This window comes from Vitis vinifera, chromosome 8, assembly GCF_030704535.1.
Source record: "Vitis vinifera cultivar Pinot Noir 40024 chromosome 8, ASM3070453v1".
Taxonomy (NCBI): Eukaryota; Viridiplantae; Streptophyta; class Magnoliopsida; order Vitales; family Vitaceae; genus Vitis; species Vitis vinifera.
In genome coordinates, this window is record NC_081812.1 from 17,485,526 (window position 1) to 17,507,275 (window position 21,750).

At 37.8% G+C, this 21,750-nt stretch overlaps 1 protein-coding gene across 1 annotated transcript; it reads right to left on the reverse strand.

Moving 5' to 3' along the window:
* Positions 1-334: 334 nt before the first annotated feature.
* Positions 335-19,437, reverse strand: LOC100251150 (LIMR family protein At5g01460). The gene is made up of 14 exons (XM_002280294.5): positions 18,767-19,437; positions 18,353-18,438; positions 13,109-13,224; positions 12,834-12,944; positions 12,463-12,561; positions 12,210-12,332; positions 11,049-11,111; positions 10,885-10,949; positions 1,602-1,711; positions 1,397-1,511; positions 1,239-1,304; positions 971-1,081; positions 816-882; positions 335-732 (listed from the first exon to the last, which is right to left on the reverse strand). Exons 1-14 carry the CDS (start codon positions 19,114-19,116, stop codon positions 685-687), a joined length of 1,530 nt encoding a protein of 509 aa, XP_002280330.1. The 5' UTR covers positions 19,117-19,437; the 3' UTR covers positions 335-684.
* Positions 19,438-21,750: the final 2,313 nt, after the last annotated feature.

Consider the following 21,750-nt stretch of genomic DNA (forward strand, 5'->3'; position numbering starts at 1 on the left):
TGAAAATTCTATCATTGCCATCCGACCTGCACAATTTTTTCCCATCAAGCCAGATGTAATTAATTTTTCTTGGGCTTTATCATAGTGACAATTTAAATACTGCAGTACTGCTAAATAATTATGGAAGAGGAAAGTTGGAATCTGTCTTCTCAACATTAAATGTGCAGTACAGGGAATTAAGAGCATCACGACATAATTTTTAGAGCAAAGTGGTGAAAATTTTTTTCAACAAGAACTAACAATTGTTTCACAAGCTTCTCACGTGGAACTATTGATATTTTTATCAACCAAATTGGAGAATCTAAGCAGACTGAAGACATTCAACACACACAAATACATGAAAATGAAATGCTGATCATAAAATTTCTTGTTCTCAAAGATTATATTACATTGAAGGGCAACCCAAAACCCAGTCCCCATGTTACACGAGATTTCTCAATCACACGCCCAAGCAAATGTATAACATAAATCAAACAAGGAACAATACATGCATGAAGTGAGGAAACTTCCACACTAGAGTGACTAAATTTCATCCGGATGATTTGTGCCTACTGTAGACATCTCAACATTAAAAGGAAAGAAGGCCATACACATCCGAATAAGAAATTCTCTCCGGAAAAAAGATAAAACTGTGAACTACAAAAGCTCCAGGTGGGTGTGTGCTCTCCCGGGCAAAGATACAATTCAACTGGACAGCTGGAACCTGCCACTAGGTCTTCTTCTTCTCCATCCCTGAAAGTTCCAAGAATAATGAAAATTGGCATTGGTCTTTACGATCAGACTACACAAGAAGTACCAAGTCAAGTATCACTTACAAAGGCCGCATAATATACGAAGGTCAATCCGGCAAGAACAATAAATGCGATTTGAAACACATTATACCTGCAGTTCAACAATGGGCATACACAACCAAATCAGTACCATATCTCCAATCAGAGGACATCAGTAGACATGAACAATTGTTACCGACTTGTATAAATATTTAATTCCTTTGAGAGATTCCAGTGTGTGGCCAAATATTTCCTGTGCAGCAGTTGCTTGAGCATAGTAACCAAATGCTGTGGCGCAGAATTGAATCACACTGAAATTGGAGGAGCCAACAACAATGATTATAGATAAACATCTACCAAGGTCTGGAAATATATTCTACATAAAATAACAGTAAGAGTCCCCCCTTGTGGTGCTGGTCCCAACCCAATTATATCTGTTAATGAATTTAGAGGACTAAACATGCAAACCTGATGGAACACAGGAGAATAAGTCCCACATTAAAAAGAAAGGAGTTCATAAGAGTGGCACCCCACCTGCCAAAGAAAGTTGGTTCAGTAAGCAATCACCAAAAGATGACAATGACCAACCAAACATAACAAAATGGCAACACCATAATTTTCATTACTTCATGGGATGGATTGTAATGAAAACTAATCTAAGTCCAAGCATCATTGCCCCTGCAATCACCGCAAGCAGAAGGTAGAAGCAGAAGAATGCAAATGCTGCAGTACCCAAGAGACCTGACGAAGAAGTACAAGATACATCTCAGAATAAGATCATCTAGTGAAAGGAAATAAAATAACAGAGACAGCAAAAATCTATAGCAGTACCCCAGACATCATCTAGCTTGATGAAAACCTCATTTAAGAAAGGAGACAGAGGAGGATCAATCAGCAAATATATGACGATATGAGCAATCCAAGCCACTGAAACAATCAACCTAATAAACAAACAAAGAGAAATGCAACTTGTAAAGGTCCTTCAGAGAATAGACACATAGTAAATAAGAAGTAAAAACCACACCAAACTAGTAGGTGAGCTACAACAGAAAGCATACACTTTTTTTCTGGTACATAAGAATAGCAAAGATACATGATAAAACAAAAGGTCAAAATAGGGAAATTCTCAAATCAAATCAAAAGGAAATTAGGAGTCCTGCATTCCTTCTAACCATCATTAAATAAATGCATCAGAAAGATAACACATGATGTTGCCATCAAGACAGACAACCCTCAACTGCACAGCAGAGGTGAAGAACATAACACGAAGTGCCTAAAAGCCAAAAGGGGAACATGTGTATGTCTGATTAAGAGAGATTCAAATTCCTCAACTGTGCAATAAGTTTACTGATATCCAAGATTCTCTTTGTAGCCAAATGAATGTAGTGATGCCATTATGACTAGCAATATGTTTTTTTTTTTGATGAATAAAGAGAAATATATTAAAAGAAAAGCGGCACTTCAAGGAAGCACCCTAGAGTATACAGGAGGTATACAAAAGAGAGAGAGAAAAAACCCTTAACTAGGGCCTAACCAATCAACAAAATCTAAAACAAAAGGGAGACCAGAACCAAAAAACCCCTTGGTCCACGCCCATAGATTACAAAGGAAAAACGATTTACACCCATGAATCGAATGCTCTTCATTTTCAAATGCTTTACTGTTTCTTTCCTTCCAAACAATCCAAAAAAGGCACAAGGGAGCTGAAAACCACACTTTCTTCCTTTCCTTTCCGACACAAGGCCCAAACCACCCCAATAACGCCTCTCTAACTGAAGAGGGGAGCACCCACGAAACCCTAAAGAGGGAAAAAAGTAAGCTCCATAAACTTCTGGCCAACCCACAATGCAGGAGGATGTGATCAATAGACTCTTCTTCTACCAAACACAAATAACATCTATTAGCCAAGGGGAACCCTCTTTTCTGTATACGATCCAAGGTTAAGGCCTTTTTCCACGTAGCCTCCCAAGCAAAAAAACTCACCCTCGAAGGCACCAAAGGATTCCAAATAACTCTTGCAGGAAAATCTCCTAGTCTTTCCGGCTCCAACGCCTTGTAAAGAGACTTAACAGAAAATCTTTCGTCCTTTGCCTTAGTCCAAATTACTTGATCTTTCGCATCACTATAAACCCTCCTCCCTTGCAACCTTAAGGGAAGACGCTCCACATCGAACACTTCCCAATCATTAATCTGCCTAGAGAACCTAGGAGCCCACACTCCCCCTCCAGAATGGCTCCACACATCCGCCACCCAAGCCTCCTTATCCAAGGATATAGCAAATAAGGAGGGAAAAGAAGTACACAAAGGATCATCTCCACACCACTTGTCCTTCTAAAATCTAACCCTCCTACCATTTCCCACAGAATAAACCAAATTGTCACCTAACACATCCCAACCTCTCCTAATCGCTATCCACAAACCAACCCCAAAACTGCCTCTCACAACACGGGACCTCCAACCACCCTCTTCTTCCCCATACTTTGCACATATAACTTGCCTCCATAAAGCTTCCCTTTCCACGGCAAAACGCCAACTCCACTTACATAGGAGTGCCTTATTTAGCAACGCCAAGTTCCTCACACCCAATCCACCCTTTCGTTTATCTGAGCAAACAATAGACCAATCCACTAAATGGGGCTTCCTTTCTAGGGCCCCACCACCCCAAAGAAAGTCCCTTTCCGCTCCAATCTCAAACTCACGCTCCTTGGCATATGAAACAGGGACATACAGTAGATAGGCATGCTGGACAGAGTGCTCTGGATCAAGGTCATTCTGCCCCCCTTGGAGATATACTACCTTTTCCAAAGTGAAAGCCTCTTCCTCAGCCTTTCCTCAACTTCGTCCCAAGTTGCCACCTCCTTGAAACGAGCACCCAAAGGAAGACCCAAATAAGAAGAAGGGAGCTGGCTAACCTTGCAACCAAACTCAAGGGCCAACTCCTCTACATTCTCCACTCTTCCCACCGCGATGATCTCACTTTTATCCAAGTTCACCTTCAACCCTAACACGGCTTCGAACCACATAAGAAGACAACTCAAGTAGGACATCTGATCAATGGAAGGCTCACAAAATACTAAAGTGTCATCCGCGAACAGCAAATGAGTGATCTCCACTCCCACACCTCCTCTACCATGGAGCTGCCACCCTAGCAAAAACCCCCCCTCCTTCGCTCTCTTCAACAAACAACTAAGGGCCTCCATGACAATCACGAACAGGTAGGGGGATAGGGGATCCCCCTGTCTCAATCCCCGAGAACTTCGGAAGAATCCTGAGGAAGTTCCATTAATGAGGACGGAGAAACTAACAATCCCAATACACCACTGAATCCAACTAATCCACTTGGCTCCAAAACCCATCATTTCCATCCACCAAAGAAGAAAACTCCAATTCACATGGTCGTATGCCTTCTCAATATCTATCTAGCTTACAAAGGATGCCACTTCCCCCACTTTTCTACATCGAATGAATTGCCTCATTCTCAATCAACGAGGCATCCAGGATTTGCCTTCCCTCCACAAAAGCATTTTGGGACTTGGACATTAACTTACTCATCACCTTTTTAAGCCTATTAGCTAACACCTTTGCTAACAACTTATAACCAAGCTTAGAGGCCTAAAGTCCTTGAGGTCTTCAGCTCCTCCTTTCTTAGGAATTAAAACCATAAAAGAAGCATTAATGCTCTTGACGAACTTGCCCTGATCATGAAAGTCCTTAAAGAACCCCATAACTTTCTCCTTCAGAAAGCTCCAACCGAATTGCCAAAATGCCATTGTGAAACCATCAGGACCAGAAGCTTTATCCCCATTGAGGTCCGAGAGAGCACCAAACACCTCTTCCTCAGAAAAAGGAGCCTCTAACAATGTTGCAGCTTCCCCTTCCAAAACCCCAACCTGCAGCCCATTGCATCTGGGCCTCCACTCATCTGTTTCCGACAACAGAGAGTGGAAAGCATGAACCACACCATCCTTGATGTCACGTTCTTCTGTTACCCACGCCCCATTTATCTTAATTTTCACCAGGGAATTGACCCTCTTATATGCATTGGCCATTTTATGAAAATAACCAGTGTTTTTGTCACCCTTCCTCAGCCATAACTCTCTAGACTTTTGCCTCCAAGAAGTCTCTTCCATTATCACCCACTTCTTATACTCCTCCAAAGCCTGCTTTTTGAAAGTTTGCTCTTCAGCAGACAACACCTTGTCCCCTTCTATTGAATCCCAAGACATCATTTGCTTTAAAGCTTAATCTTTTCTAGCAGTGACATTATCAAACACTTCTCTATTCCAAATCTTCAAGCAGGCCTTAAGCGCTTTCAGTTTTTCAAACAGAGTGAAACTGAAAGAACCTCTGAATTGGAAGCTCATCCACCAATTCCTTAACAAATCCTTAAAACCTTCTTCCTTCAGCCACATATTCTCAAACTTGAAGGGGAAGGCCCCTTCCTCACTCCTCCACAATCCAACAAAATTAGGTAGTGATCAGAAACAATTCTGGGTAGAAGACTTTGAATTTCCCCACTGAAATAACACTCTCAATCCTCTGAAACTATAAATCTATCCAACCTTGACTTAATCTAGTTATTCAACCCACCCCTCCACGTGAAAGACCCCCCCCCCCCGCAAAGGGAGATCCCTTAATTCCAAATCCTTAATGATCTCTGAGAATCTTCTCATTGCTAAAGACAGTCTTGAAATACTAAACCCCAAAATCTAATAACATTAAAATCACCCCCTAAGCACCACGGATCCTACCACAATCCCCTGATTGTCCCCAACTCCTCCCAGAAATCTTCCCTAAACCTCCCAACAATAGGGCCATACACCCCTGTAAAAACCCAACAAAAGCCATCCTTTACATTTTTAAATTGACAGGAAACCGAAAAATTACCAATTTCCATTTCAATCAGCTCTAAAACTCTACTATCCCAAAAAACTAACACCCCCCTGCCATATCCTGAGAATCAAGAGTGCCCCACTCCAAGAATCTGCCCACCCCCAATGACCGAACCAAACTACACAACATACTTTGGATTTTGGTTTCCTGCAGACAAACCAAATCCGCTTTCTGAGCCTTGATTAGAGATTTAACGAGTCTTCTTTTATCGCTATCATTTGCCCCTCTCACGTTCCAGGAGAGAATTCTTAACTTCATTTACCCTCAGAGACTGAACCCTCACTCTCTCGAAATAGAGCTCTTCCATACCTTGAACTTTTAAAATTAATGGAACACTCCAACCTTTTAAGTTCCCTTTCAGACTTTGAGGATTCAACCTTGACCCTTTTAGCCCCAAACCTCCGGTTTTTCTAGTCCTCATGATCTATTTCTTGAGCATGGTTAGAATTTCCTCTTCACATCCCATGGTTGGCATGCCCAGAAAGTCACTAAACTGGGCAAGGCAAGAGGAATTCCATTCCCCATCTGACTCCGCTCCAAGCACAAGCTGTCTCAAAGAGTTGCTTTCGTCGAGACTCGTCTCACCGACCACAACTAGCGCCCTTTCCTCCCTGGAAGAGGCCACCGCAACACTTCCGTCAGCCAAAACCATATTCAGGGGGTGAATGCCCGCATCCGCTTCAACCATCTCTGTCCCCGATCCACAACCACGACTTTGGAACCCTTTCGCCGCTCTTTTCCGACAAGAAATAGATGAAGAAGAGAAGCCCCGCACCCCCTGAGACACCAAAGGAAAGGGATGAGAGGAATACCTTGTCGCTTCAGCCTGGAGAGCCTCATCGGTGCCTGAGGTCCAAGTCATAGTCGACTTGAACCACTCCAACGAGACAATTGCTACTGCGCAATCGTCCCCCACGAGAAGCCCTAAAGAACTATCCACCCTCATTCTACCCTCCACCCTTAAAAGAGAAGGGCCACTCAATTGGGCCCGGCCCAAACCAACTCTATCTTCAATAGCAAGCCCAGTTACCCCTTAGTCTTTTTGCAACTCAACTGGGCTTTCCCCCACCGGCCCACTTGCCCCCTTTGAGTCCCCTATATCCTCCAAACAGACCCTCCTGCCACCGCCTCCAAAATCATCCCCACCCGCAACTGCTTTTTGAAAACAGCAGTCCAATCCTTCACCAAAACAGCCACTCTTCCCTCTAGAGTTTGACACGTCTCCCCTACCAGTCTGCAACAGGAAGAGGTCTTTCTCCACTCCCATACTCGCACGTGAACCACCACCATCGTCACCTCTAACCTTCGACTCTGGCGACCCTTCACTACAACTTCTCGAAACAACCTTGGAAAATTTTGGGGCGACTTCCCACCACAACTAGATGGAGTAGCACATAGACCTGACCACTAACCGCAAGGAAACGGGTAGACTTCTCCCATTCAACCTCACTAGGATCCTAGCCCACTATAATTGAATCGAATTCACCGATCCTTCATCCACTGCTACGAAGCCCCCACAACAGTCCCCAATTTTAATGAAGACTTCACGGCTCCACAAATGCAAAGGAAGACCCAACACTCTCACCCACGCCTCCTTGTAAGACCCCTTATTTACCAAACACCCAGTCTCGTGTTGCCATCTTTCCAAACTGAGCAGTCTCTCCCTGAACCTCCTAGGTCCTTTAACCAACACCCTTTCTGCCTCCAAAACATCCTCAAACTCAAACAGAATTAAAGACCCCCCAAAAATATACACCTGCAAGCCAGATCTCAGTTGCCATGTACACATAGCCCACATTTCCAAAGCCCAAGCCTCTGATACTGAAAAGGATCCTTCTCCAAACTTCCCAACTAGGCACCTCCTAAGCTTCTCTTCTCTGCCTTGCACAACTCCTTCTCCAATCTAAAGCCAAATAGTCTCCTCCGCCAAACATTCATTCTTTCTTACTACACTCGCATACGACATACCCCCACTTCCATTCTTCCCACTTTCAACCTTCCAACTACCCCCAATCTCAACCGGTGGATCCACCTTTTCCTCAGAAAAAGGAACAACCCCGAGCGACCGTAATTTCTCAACCAAGATGAACCAACCCCCATGGTTTCCTTCTCCTTCCAGGAAAACCAGAGATAAACGCTTTTATTCTGCCGTGACCACCTTGTAGAATAAGAACCTTCCAACCCCATTCTCCCGACATTCCAGCCTGAAAAACCTTCCTCTCTCCTTCCACCCTTTACTCCACCTCAACAACCCAACATCTCTACAACAAGCTTCCACTCCTGCCAGAAGGCAGCGTAGACTGAGCTCCCCAATCTGACCCACCTGGAGTAACCTCTTCCACGCTCCACTATGACCCCTCTCAATCTCCCTCCAAGCTCCTCAACAGAGATGTCAAAGGACTTGGACTCCACTGCAAACCACCGCTTTCCTTCTTCTCCCATTCTTCTGACTGGCAAAAGATGCTTCTTACATAACTAGAACAGAAATTTGTAGAATTTTCTTACCTCCTTGAATGCAATAGAAGCAATTGCACCAGCTGTATAGTTTCCTATTCCTAGCATCTCCCGAATAACATATTGAACTAGCAATATGTTTTTTGCAAATTCAATCCAGAGAACTCTACATAACATCCCTCATTCTTTTACATGCTCTCTCTCTCTCACACACGCACAAAAGAAGCTTCCTCCATTTATTACACCACAAATCTTAAAGGTTTCCAGTCACATTCATGGACAAACATCAACACACTTGCAGCTCTAAATAGCCACATTCACACAGATGAGGGCACAAATTGAAATGCAATCAGAATAAGAGCATATGCATATTTCTTATCTCAGAGTTTAATCTGTAGTCCTCAAAATTACTAAAAATTAAATCTTATGAAAACACAAACCTTGCTATTATTCCATCAGCCTTATGTCTCTAATTTTATGTTTACATTTATAAATGCAGGTCAACAAAATGATTTTCTAATTTCTTGTTGGCCATGAAGCTTTTCATGATTATAGTGAATCTACATCTAAACTCTCATTTAAGGCTCTAATGCTTCTTTCCATGCTAGAATCTTACCAAGTTAATGTAAGTTTCATGTTCAAAATAAAATCTTTCAAAAATCAGGATAACTATAAGTCACAAGTTACATCCACATAAGATTGTGTTTTTGTATGGGAAGCTGTTTTGAGGAAGATTTTAATTGTAGATATTTTAATGAAGAGGGGATGGAGAGCGGTCAACAGATGCAACCCTTGTCAAGACAATGAAGAATCAATTGATTATATTTTGATTCATTGTGAAAAGACAAGAGTGCTATGGTCATTTCTCTTTGCAGTCTCTGGCTTGAGCTGAGTGTTTCCAACTTCTATGAGAAATCTCCTCTTCAAGTGGAAATTTAAGGGGCTGGATAAGAAGGGAAGTGTTGCTTGGCCTATGGCTCCCCTTTGCTTGTTTTGGTGTATATGGAAAGAGCATATCCGAAGGGTTTTCAATGAAGAAGAGTTCTCACTTCTCAGATCAAAGGTTGAAGGCGTTCTTCATTAAATCCCTAATTGGGGTGTTCTGATGCTTCATTGGAAATGGAAAGCCTCTCAATTATGGATTTATTAGATAGTCTTCCTTGTGGATAGCATGGCTTTTTTGTATGTCTTTGGCCATTTGTGCCATGATGTTTTGTGTATACTACATGCATACATAGGGGATGCCTCCTCTCTTTGGTGCTTTTTTAATACATGTCCTTGTTATCTATCAGTATATATATATATATATATATATATAGAGAGAGAGAGAGAGAGAGAGAGAGAGAGAGAGAGAGCACGCTGCTGAAGAGAGAGTAAAAAAATGCAAACCTACCTCCATCCTAAACATTCAATAAATCTAAAGATGAATCCCACATCAATATGTAGTTAAACTGCAAACAATAAGAGCAAAGTATTTAAGTGCTTCTCACCACCATGTCCGATTTTCCTTACCCTCAGGGCTTCTTCTACTTCATTCTTTCCAAATGTACCATATGAAGCAAGTCTCCACAACCTCCTTCCTCTCCTTCCTATAAAACTTGTTCCACCTCAAAACTCTTTCACAGGCCTCGGAAGCACCCATGAAATTTCAAAATAGACCCAATAAAGCCAACAGACTTCGAACTAATCTATAGTGAATGAAGCTACGGTTAGCCAATTCCTCATCATATTTACAAAGACAACACTGGTTAGCAAAGGACCACCCCCTTTCCATGAGATGGTCCATAGTAAGGATTTCCTCCCCCACAACTTCAACAAAAAACTGACTTTAGATGGTGCCAAAGGAGATGAAAAAACGTCAACATCTCAAATTCAAAAAGCTATAGAAAGATTTAACAGAGGAACTACAATTCTTCCTTGTCATCCAAACCAACTTATTGCTTAAACACAATGTATACAAATGTACCAAATAAAAAACAAAATCACTACCAAGATAACCAATCTCCATACCATCCAAAAAGTCCAAAAACTACAAACATCATGCAGCCAAATCCCCACTCACCCACATAAATAAGGTCTTAAGAAGTAGATCTTTCATCACCAAGCTTGATTGCTCCTTACCTTCAAAGGTTCCCTTACTATGCTCTTTCCAAGTGGTCCAAAAGAGACAAAGGAATCAACCTCCATAATGGTTAGCCCTTAGTTCCCCCAACATCACCATGCCGACTTAGGAGAACATTCCTAAATAAGCAGTGAGGAACCAATGAAACCATGTACAATGAAAGCATCTCTAACTGAATGTGGAAGTGATCAGTTGACTCATTATCTTCAGTGCAAAGGCAGCACATATTTACCATACTCCACCTCTCCTCATAAGTTTCTATGAGAGTTTTTCAGTTTTTTTTTTTTTTTTTTTTGATAAATAAAGCAAGATGTATTAATGAAGAGACAGAAAGTTACAAAGTATACAGGGGGTATACAAAGCAACTACCCCCTCTCAGTTTTAAATTTTCAGTTTTATTATAAGTATCTTTTTTTCTTTATGTATTGTTGCTTCTAACAATCTAACCACATGCTGTTTTCTCATAGTTTTTCAGGAATCTGGTCTTCTAAATGTCATTTATATATAGTACTGTCCCCATGGATAAACACTTGTTTGTGAAGTAAAATTGAATAGAAAATGAATAATTGTGAACAACTATTGTAAAAACCAACTTTGAGGATTACTTTTTAAGTTTTCATGTGAAATATCAACAACTACACTCACCCTAAAATACCCAACACAAGTTTTGCCAAGTAGCCAAGGACAGTCAAAGCCCATGTAGTCTCAGCCTGAAAGATTTAGGCAGGAAAATTAGTAGAAGAGGTTGAAATATCAAAAGAGAGTTTATTTGATATAGAGGTCAATCAGAAATGTATCTCAGAATCCACCTTTTCTCCCTGCGGGTACATCTCTTCTAAAGCCTTTACATCATCTTCCAACTGAAGCAACTCCTGAAAGATTAAGAAGCACGAAATAAGTTCCCATAATCAAAAAAGGAAACAAAGGATCAGCCATGAAACATCAAGTTTTTAGTAAAAATATATATAAGCACTCCCCCCACCAAAGATGAAGAAGGCAAGGGAGAGAACAACAACGAACCACCAAATCTTAAGTAAAAATACAATATAAGTTCTTTCTCCTAGAGAGAGAGAGACAGACAAAAAGTGAACCACCAAATTTTAAGTAAAAATACAATATAAGTTCTTTCTCCTAGAGAGAGAGAAACAGAACAAAAAGTGAACCACCAATTTTTCAGTAAAGAATAAGTTCTCACCCCCTTCCCCAGCCACACACCCATATAAGAATTTCAGGTGTAACCCATTAGACAAGAGAAGCAATAATATTAAAGGGCTTTAACAACAAAGAACAATAAAACCAAATTAACTGAGAATCATGAGTTTTCCTCTAAGGAAAAACCTAGAAAAAATCGAGCAGAGAATTGATAGATATGCAACAATTCAAGAGCCTTAAGTAGCACAAAAATATTAAAGTTTTTGGGATAAGAAACAAAGGTGGAATGAGGAGCCGACATCTTTCAAGGACATAAACTGCATTTAAGTCTTTGGTTTCTCAAGGACCCTAACCTGATATGAGGTATAAATTTAAAGGCAAATGACCACCAGAAATAGACTTCTTAAAAGATTTTAGTAAGAAAAACCATCACAATTATATGATATCTAATTTGGATAGCTACTCAAATTAAAACATATAAATAAATAAATTGCACCATCAAAAAATTTTCTTTATTTTTCAGGTGGGTGAAATCCACCAAATAAATGAGGTGTATTGCATTTGATTATCATAATCTAACAAATTTATCAATGGTTTACGATATTGTATTTTCCAAATAACAAAGTTCTGCATTAGAGAGCTTATAGAAGCCTAAGCACTCATACTCAAGAAATCCCATCTTAGAATCTTTGAAATTGAAGACGGATAAAAGAAGAAAAACTGATACTCGAATGAGAAACAAACTTTACGCATTTAACCAAACTGATGACTGAATGTGATCTGAACTTTAGACAAAAGTAATCAAAGGTAAAATATACCTTCTCTACTGCCTTCACATTTTTACGCCACTTTCTACCCTTGGAACCACTTCTTTCTTCCTGATGGAGCGCATCAGCCGCTTTCTTCAAGTCTCTTGCCTTTTTACCTAGTTCAGTGGCTTCCTACAGGATATCAATGACAACCATCCATAAGTGATTGAAACATGCAAATATCCATCATCACATAACCAAAAATATTTAGATAATTTCAAATGGATACACGATGCACTATTAAAAAGAAAAAAAGCAGCACCTTGATATACTGTGAACGTGTGATAACAGCCTTGGGACGCCGAATGAATGAAAATATAAGTCCCAATGGCAAACAAGCAATACCAACCCCTCCAAATATCTGGATAGAACATCAAATGGAAAAGAAGTGAATAAAATACTTTTATAAAAAGAAAAAAAATCCAGATCTAAAACATAACTTTCCAATTTTATCCTATCTCACACAATTCAATGTCACTACTCACCTTCCAGTAGAGGATTCTTTTTTCCTTAATACAATTCCAAAAGAGGCAGAATACCACATTTAAAATTGTATCTACATTTAAGGTAAGTGTAACAAGAGTAACTCAGAACATTAAATAAAGGATTAAAGGTTTGCAGGAATGAACATACAGAGAAAAGTACAGATCCGACAATGGTAGCAAGAGCAACAACATATTCTGGAAAAGTAGTGCGCATAGTCCATGTTTTCTCAGATGAAGCACTTGCAGAATATGCAGAGCACTGAAAAAAGAGAAGAAAAGGCACAGGATAAGGATATTTATATTTGTGATGACCAAAAATATAGCAAGAGATAATCTCAAAAGGGAAATAAGAACGAGGTACAGAAAGTATTATCTCCTGCAACAATGGAACTTCAGAGATAATCAAATGAATGGAAATAGAACCTGGTGTGTGCCACTTCCAATACATTGTTGGCTACTGGACAATTCCCATGACGTTGGAAAGGAAGTCGTGGATGAAGAGAGGTGCCTAACAGTGAAGTCCACCTTTCCGACTAGCCCTGATCACCAAGTAAAAAATTCAGTGAGAAAAGGTTCAAGGTGATCCACACAAGTAGACAATGTTATTGTCACTGACAGACACAAAGCATTTTTGTCCTTAGGTGGAAGAATAACTTTGATTTAGTCTTGTTTGTCTCACATTCCTAGTTACTTCCTTTCAATGTACAAGATTCCATCCTTAATGATGACAAAAATTGAGAAAATACAAAGGAATTTCCCTTGGTGGGGGTATAAGGAGGAAAGAAAGACCATCTCATTAGTTGGATCCAACTATATAAACCAAAGGTAGAAGAAGGGTTAGGGTTTAGGAGCATTTCTTTGAGGAATAAGGCCTCTTAGGGAAGTGGTTGTGGAGGTCTCCTAGGGAGAGTGCCACTCTATGACACAAGGTTCTCTTAAGCATCTGTGAAACACATCCAAACGGTTAGGACACAAACATTTTAGTTAGGTGGTTGCATCATTGCCCTTGGAAGACCATTGCTCAAGTGTTTCAAGATTTTTCTATTCACACTCGATTTTTGGTTGGGTAATGAGACAGAGATCCATTTTTTGAGAAGACTTCTAGTGAGCGGGACAACCTTTGGCTTCTTGATTCCTGTATAGAGTCACATCAGCTGAAACCGCCCTTGTTTCATTTATCCTTAGACTTTCTTCCCCTTCATCTTGGAACCTTTACTTTCAACGAAACCTTACTAATTCAAAGATAAAGGATCTTGAAATTTTGATGCTTATTTCAATCATGTCAACCTATCACTATCTTCCCCAGATGTAAGCATCTAGTCCTCATCAACCTCCAACTTATTTTTTTGTCAAATCTTTCTTCTTAGCTTTATCTAATCAATCATCCCAAGTTCTCTTCCCTCCTGCAATTTTCATATGGAAATCAAAAGCTCCATCAAAGGTTAAGGCATTTGCTTGGTTAAAGGCCACAAAAAGGTTAATACTAACAACTTACTTCAAATGAAAGGTCTTTCAAAGCCCTTAGCCCAAATATTTGCTCTTTATGTATGGGTCATGGAGAATCAATAGATGACCATTTTTCATGTTACCCAACAACTTTAGAGTTATGGTATAAACTATTCAAACTAGACAATTTGGCTTGGGTTCCTCCTAGAAGTGTTAATGACATGTTGATTATTTCTTTTAGGGGTACAGGGACACTTTTATAGGCAAAGTGCCACGAAAAATTGTTTGTCTTTCATTGATTTGGATAATTTGGAAGGAAAGAAACACAAAGATCTTTGAGGACAAGTGGAAGTCTACCGAAATGATATGGGATCTACTCTATTTCTATTCCTCTTTTTGAGATTCTACCACTACACCTTTCTAGGGTATTCCTCTCAACATAATACAACTTGATTGGATATCAATGTATAGATCCAAAGGGTTAAAATTGCATTGTTGAGTTGTTCTAATGTATTTTGGGGAGGATTAGTTTTTTCTCTATTTTTAATCAAGTTTTGTATTATAGGGAAGGATTTCTCATCCTTCTCTTGAATCTTCATTTTTAATGAAAATGTGTTTGTTTCTAATTAAAAATAAAAAATAAAAAAAATAAAAAACCTTGTCACATTATATATTAGTTTTCATTATGGATGTAAACAAAGCGGGGTCAAGGTCCATCTTAGGAAAGGCTCCCCCATTCCTATCCCTGTTCTCACTTGTAAATTTATTTGTCATCCCAACCCTATTCTCCATCTTAAACCAAGAGGGACAAGGATAAGGAATCCTCGTTTTTTTTTTTCTTTCTTAATTTCAAAATTTTACATTTAGTTTATAAATTTATATATATATATATATCAAAGTGGGGTGACGACAAGAGAAAGGTGGGGCAAGGAATAGGGTTCCCATCTCCAATTTGAGTTTTTTAAATTTTCCCTGACCCCAACCTTGATTATTACCCCATGTCCCCACCTTAATGGGTTTTTTTCCATCGCTAGTTTTCATGTCACTCTTAGCAAGAAATAATATTGACTATTTAACTTTTTACATTTCTTTGGTTTTTCTTTTGATAGGCAAAAAGAGGGCATGTATTAAAAGCGGCTAAAATGAGGAATAGCAAGTATGCACGAAGAATACAACCAAAGCCCAATAAAGGCGAAAAAGTAAGGAGCAACAAAACCTTTTCCTTACTTGGAGCTCAACTAATCTACAAAATCTATCATAGGCAACATGAGGTCCTCCATATACACTCTACCCCAATACACAAAAGCATACATAAAAACAGATTTCATAGCTTGGTCGGATTGTTCAACTTCATTAAAAGCTCTTTTGTTTCTTTCCTTCCAAATAGACCACAACGAGCACAAAGGAACTACTCTCCATTCTTTCTTTCATTTTCTACCCACAAAAGAGTCATATCAACCAAACAAACTCCTAATTGAGCAATGCAAAGCCCACTTCACTCCGAAAAAGGAGTAGATCAGGTTTCGTAACATTCTTGCTCTAGGGCAAAACAAAAGCAAGAGGTCTATCGTTTACATTTCTTTGGTTATAAACAAAATTCCTGACAAGAACCTAAAATCATAATAAAAGACCAAGCCATCCATGTATTCCAAATCTAGCCTGCTTGAACTCCAAAAAAGAAAAGGTATAAAAAACAAGAAAAAGAAAAATAACAATCAAAGAAGGAGCTATTGCAGTGTAAATTTAACATTACTTGTAACTTTGTAAGTCCAATAGCATCAACATAAAGTTTCAACTGCCAATCTTGTTTTCAGCCTTTAAATCAATAAATCTAGTTAAAAGATTCTTTTCCTAACCTCTATGAACCAAGAAAGAGAAAAAAAGACAAAGAAATTGAGAAGGAACTCACTTATCTAAGGGGGGACACAATGGTTTAGATCGAAACCAATGACCAAGTGAGTGATATGTATCTATGTCTACAAACACACCCATATATATATAAGCAAAATATTATCACAAATCGGTTAATATGCTCACCAACAACCAATATCTAGAATAATTAGCAATTTGTTAAACTGCAATAGAAGTATGTGATAAACACTACTCAGCCACATGCAAAGCATCTTGCAACATTCCAAAGGGTAGCTAAATTGCTTGTCATCCATTTTTGGGTATGCCTTGTGGTCCACTTTTTCTCAACTAGGAATTTTCCGGGCTGCTCCATTCCTAAATTATAGATGTTTTTCCTTTCATATAGAGGCCTTTATCGCCTAGTAGTAAAAATTATGGAGGCTGGTGGGCAGTTTGTATAAAATCCTAGCTAAAGTTTCGGCACAAAGACTAAAGAAGGCAGTGGGTAAGGTGATCTCCAACTCCTAGAATGTTTTGTAGAGGATTGAGAAATTCTTAATTTATGGTGCTAATAGCAAATGAGGGCATGGATTCTATGTTGAAGAGCAATGCTTGTAAAGTATTGTGTAAGTTAGACATTGAAAAGGCGTATAATTATGTCAACTCAAATTTCTTAATCTGAGTTCTTAAAAAGATGAATTTTGGCTAGAAATGGATAAGATGGATTAAATGTTCAATACCTTCTTTAAAGTTTTGTGTGACTGTTAATGGTATCCTATTTGGTTCCTTCCAAAGCTCCAAGGACCTTGAGGCAAGGGGACCCTCTCCCTATTTATTTGTGGTAGCAATGGAGGCCCTTAGCTGTTCTCTCAAAAGGGCTAGGGAGGGTGGATACCCCTTATGAGAGTTAGGTTGAGAGGTTGGGGGGGAGGAGGTGTTCCATTTGTTGTTTGCAAATGACACTCTCATTTTTGTGAAGCTTCTCAAGACCAAATGGTCCATTTAAGTTCATTACTAATATGGTTTGAAGTTTTTTCGACCTAAAAACAAACTTAGATAAGAGCAAATTGATTCCTATTGGTACGGTGGTCCATGTTGAGGAGTTGGTCTCTGATCTATGATGCAAAAGAGAAGAGCTTCTGTCTACTCACCTAGGTCATCCCTTTGGATGCTCCTTTTAAAACACCGGTAGTCTAGAATAGGGAGGAAGAAAAGTTTTGCAAAATGCTCTCGGTCTTAGTGTGAAAAAGGCAATATATCTCTAAAGTGAGATAGACTTAAATTGACAAGAGTACATTATCTAGTATTTCCATATACCTTCTAACTTTATTTGGTATTTTGAGGAGAGTCAAATTGAGGCTGGAGAAATTTAAAAACTGAATTCCTCTAAGGAGTTGGACGTTGGAGAAAAAGATGCATCTTGTAAAGTGATTGATGATGTGTATGGAGAAAATTTTTTTTTTTTCCTTTTTTTTTTCTTTTTTTTTTTTTGGGGGGGGGGGGGTGGATGTTGGTATTGATGTCTTTCTTCCTCGAATAAAGTGCTTTTGTGCAAATGAAGTTGACGATATGCAACTAAAAAAGGAGCATTTTGGAAACAAATCTTTAGTGGCAAATATGGGAAGGAAGAGGGAGCTTAGTAGTCCTATGAAGCGAGAGATGGATATGGGATTGGGTTATGTAAATCTATGAGGAATGATTGGAACACTTTCCATAGAAGATCTTCCTTTATGGTGGGTAATGAGAGGAAAGTAAAGTTTTGGAAGGAAAAATGATATAGAAATAAGCCTTTGTATGTTTTCTTCCTTTCTTTATATGCTTTAGCCATTTCAAAAAAGGCTTGGATAGCAGATTTATGGAATCAAATAAGTGAGAGGGGTCACTGGAACCCTTATTTTTCTAGACTTTGCAATGATTTGGAATTGGACAATGTAAAGGAATTATTTTCAAGGTTGCAATGAGTGGTAACATATGTCACCTAATCATCCCAAAGAAAACACAGAAAACCAAAAGGATGCATGGAAAAAACTATTAAATAGCAACTAAGACATACAATGAAACTATAAGCAGGCAAAAACAGCTGAACATGATAACAGCAACTGAACTCAAACAGTTGGGATCAAACTTTCAACATCTAAAAATCTGAAGAAGCTACAAAACCAAACACCTGTTCTTTCCTACTAAACACACGGTTGTAAACAACTCTGCTGATACTCGTGAGATCATGAAACATGTAAGTCCTCTAACTGTTAGTTAAATGCAATGAATATAAATCATAGCCCTGGTCAATATAGACTACCATTCAGCACAGTCAAAGCGAAGCCCTGGAGAAAACTTCTCATAAAATTGAATATAAACATAACAACTAACCATATAGAATGCCAAGCACAAGAGCACAGACGATGGCTGTAGTGATGACCCATAATAAGGCACTTTTTATCCGCTTGCCAACGCTCCTGCAAACAAAACCCAGTACTTTTCAAAAAATAATAAATAAGTAAATATGAAATAGAAAAATGACCAAAACAAAAGTAAATTCGGTTCCGAGAAAACTGAAGAAAATAAGATGAAACTAAGGTCTTGCATTTTTCATCCGCGTCTTTTAGTTATAAGAAAACCCAAAATTCATTAAGCCTTTAAGAATCAAGAAGTGGAAAAAATAAGGATTGGATTTTAAATTCGTTTTTATTTTATTTTCCTTCAGTCTCGCAGCAACCAATCAACTCTAACAAAAGGAGAAATACGAAATCTCAGCAATATTAATAGAAACCCTAAAGTACCGACTTGTCCTGGTCGCCTTCGTAGTAGAACATGGCGAAGGGAATAACAAAGAATACGAGTACAGCATCAACAATGTAAATGGCGAGCCACAGATCCCTCATCGGCAGGGTAAAGTTACATGCGCCATTATATATCGCATGCCGACAGGCTTGCCGATTGGCAACGTCGGCGGGAAGCATGAGGATCGAAATGGCGGCAATGGAGAGCCCCAAAACGACAACGAATTTGGGAAAATAAGCCTGGTTTGCATCGTCGGGATGCTGGTAATTCACGAGAAGGTAGATGTTGAAGAGGAAGACGAGAACGCACACCACTATGGCCACGATCACTAGGGCCAGATTGAAATCCCCCATCGTTGAAGCCCTCGAATTAGAGAGATTAGGGTTTCTTTCTCGACGATGATGGTTGTACGGACTCAAAAGAGAGGGATTCGTAGATCTGGATTTTTGAAAAATAAGGGAACAAGGAGATCAGCGTGTGAGGCTAGGTGTAATTACGGTTTTGTCCTTGGGGACTGAACTTCCCCTGAGAAGAAGAGAGGAGGGATTGGGGTTTGAGGTCAATTCATGCGCTCCGTGTGAGCAACAACGAGAACAGCCTGTAAAACCGAGGCAAGGTTTTTTACCTCAACCTCCCTTGGGCGCGTCTCGAATAATCCGCGGCGAAGGGAAAGTGGCTTAAAAGAACAAACGACGCCATTCCCACTTTTAGGCAACGGGAGGTTCATCCAAAGTTTTTTAACCTTTTTTGTCCACTCACGCGGTCACAGCAGCTAGTATTGGTTGCAGTTTTATTTTTAGTAGTGAATACATACAACATGCCATGACGCTATTGGAAAAAATAATAAATAATATATTTTTATTTTTATTAATAAAAATTATAAATACTCCTACCATAAAAAAAAATAATGAATAAAGTAAAATTTTATTTATTAATAAAAATTAAAACAAAAAAAATAAAACATCAACTTATTATCAAATTTTCAATTATCCTATAAATGATACTTTTTCTCATAACTCGCTAAAGGCATAAGAGTCATGATGACTTGAAATCATCCTCACCTTTCTTTGACTCAGTTTGTTTAGGATTCCAAACTCAATTGTGACAATTAAATACGAGGGGTGCACTTGTTGCGAAACTTAACCTAACACCTTACGGCACGAGCTGATTACAGTCATGTACCACATGTTTGAAGGCACCCATTTTTTTCAAGATGATTTACAATATATCAATTCATGATAAGATTATTCGTTTCGCATCGAATTAAACCACATATTTCATTGCTCGTAAGGTTATTAAAATTTTTACAAAAAAAAAATACTAAGAAATAATAAATAATTTTTTATTATATGATAATATTTTATATAAAAAAACTAATTACTTAATTACAAAACACACTGTACTGATAGATAAGAAAATATAACTATATATATATATAAAGAATAAAAATATAAAGAAAATATAGAAAGAGAATATTGTAATAATAAATTATAGATGAAAAATTAATTACTTCCAACAATAATACAATTTTTTTAATATATATATATTTATATATTCTAATAGAAAAATATATAAATAAATTATTTGGTATATTAATTCATGGTATTTTTTATATAAAGGAAAACAGGCATATTGATTAAAGTTATTTTTTATATAGAAAAAAAAAACATAAAACACTTGGTACGTATATTGATAATAAATAATAAATAATTTGAAATTCTTTATAAAAATAACTAATATATTAAAGAAATATAAAAAATGAAATTTAATACTTTAAAAATACAATTAAAGCTTTAAAGTAATTGATAAGTAAATAAATGATTTCAAAATTTTATAAAGAAATTATATATTAAAAAATATGAAAGAAAAATCTTTAGAGAAGTATGGAAAATTCCTATTTAGCTAGAATATTTTATTAAGGGGGATAAAAGAATTCCTCAATAGAAATAACCTAACATTAAATATGACTTAATTGGGGGAAATATAAAGTTTTGTTATACCCACCTTATATTAAAGGTAATAAAAGAGAAAAAGTGAGGAAGAAAATAAAAAAGATAGGTTAGACGACACATTTAGTAAATAAAATCAAGATCTTATTTGAAAATTTCTTATAAAATTAGTTATCTTGTCTTTGAAACATAATATAATTTTTTAATTTAAAAAACATATTTCATAAACTTTGATCAAAAACAATTTGTCGAAAATTTGCTTTCAAAACAAGTTGTAGTTTCATAATAAATTTTATGTATTTTTAGTTGATTTTTATGAAGTATTCTTAGTAATAATTAAAAATATAGGGAATATTTTGAAAACTTTTACCTAAAAGGAAAAAACTAATATTCAACCACCCTCATCCCTCCGAAACGTGGTCATCATCCTAAAACCATTCCAATGCATCACTTGAAAATGTTTTGATTAAAATCAACAATTAAAGGATATGATAAGTTAGTCGACACAAATAAGTTTTGCTCATGACTTATATCAACAACTTAATAGAGTAAGTTAAAAGTACTATTTTTCATATTTAAGATTCTAAACTAAATTTTACTTTCAAAATTGTGAAACAAAACTGATTAACTTAAACAAAACACCTAAGGAGGAGGGTGAATTGGGTTAATAAAACTTTTTCAAAAACTAATTGAACTAAACAATAAATAACTTAATAAAAGTAAATAAAGAGAAATAGAGAGATGCAAATACAATTTTATGGTGGGTCAATAACTCCCACCTATGTTCACTCTCCTTTACCTTCTTTCTAAGCAAGGGCTTCACTAGTTCAAATCTTTCAAAGTAAGCTTTCAAACTTTACACTTGAATTCAACAACTCTACCTATAACGTACAAATCTTTTCAATTTCAAAAATGACTTGAAACTATAAACAATCATATTTTATCAAATAATGAATTATTAAGCACGCTCACCTAACTTAAAGATAACTCGATACAAAGGAAACTAAAATAAACACAAATGGGCGAACTAAAGATGAT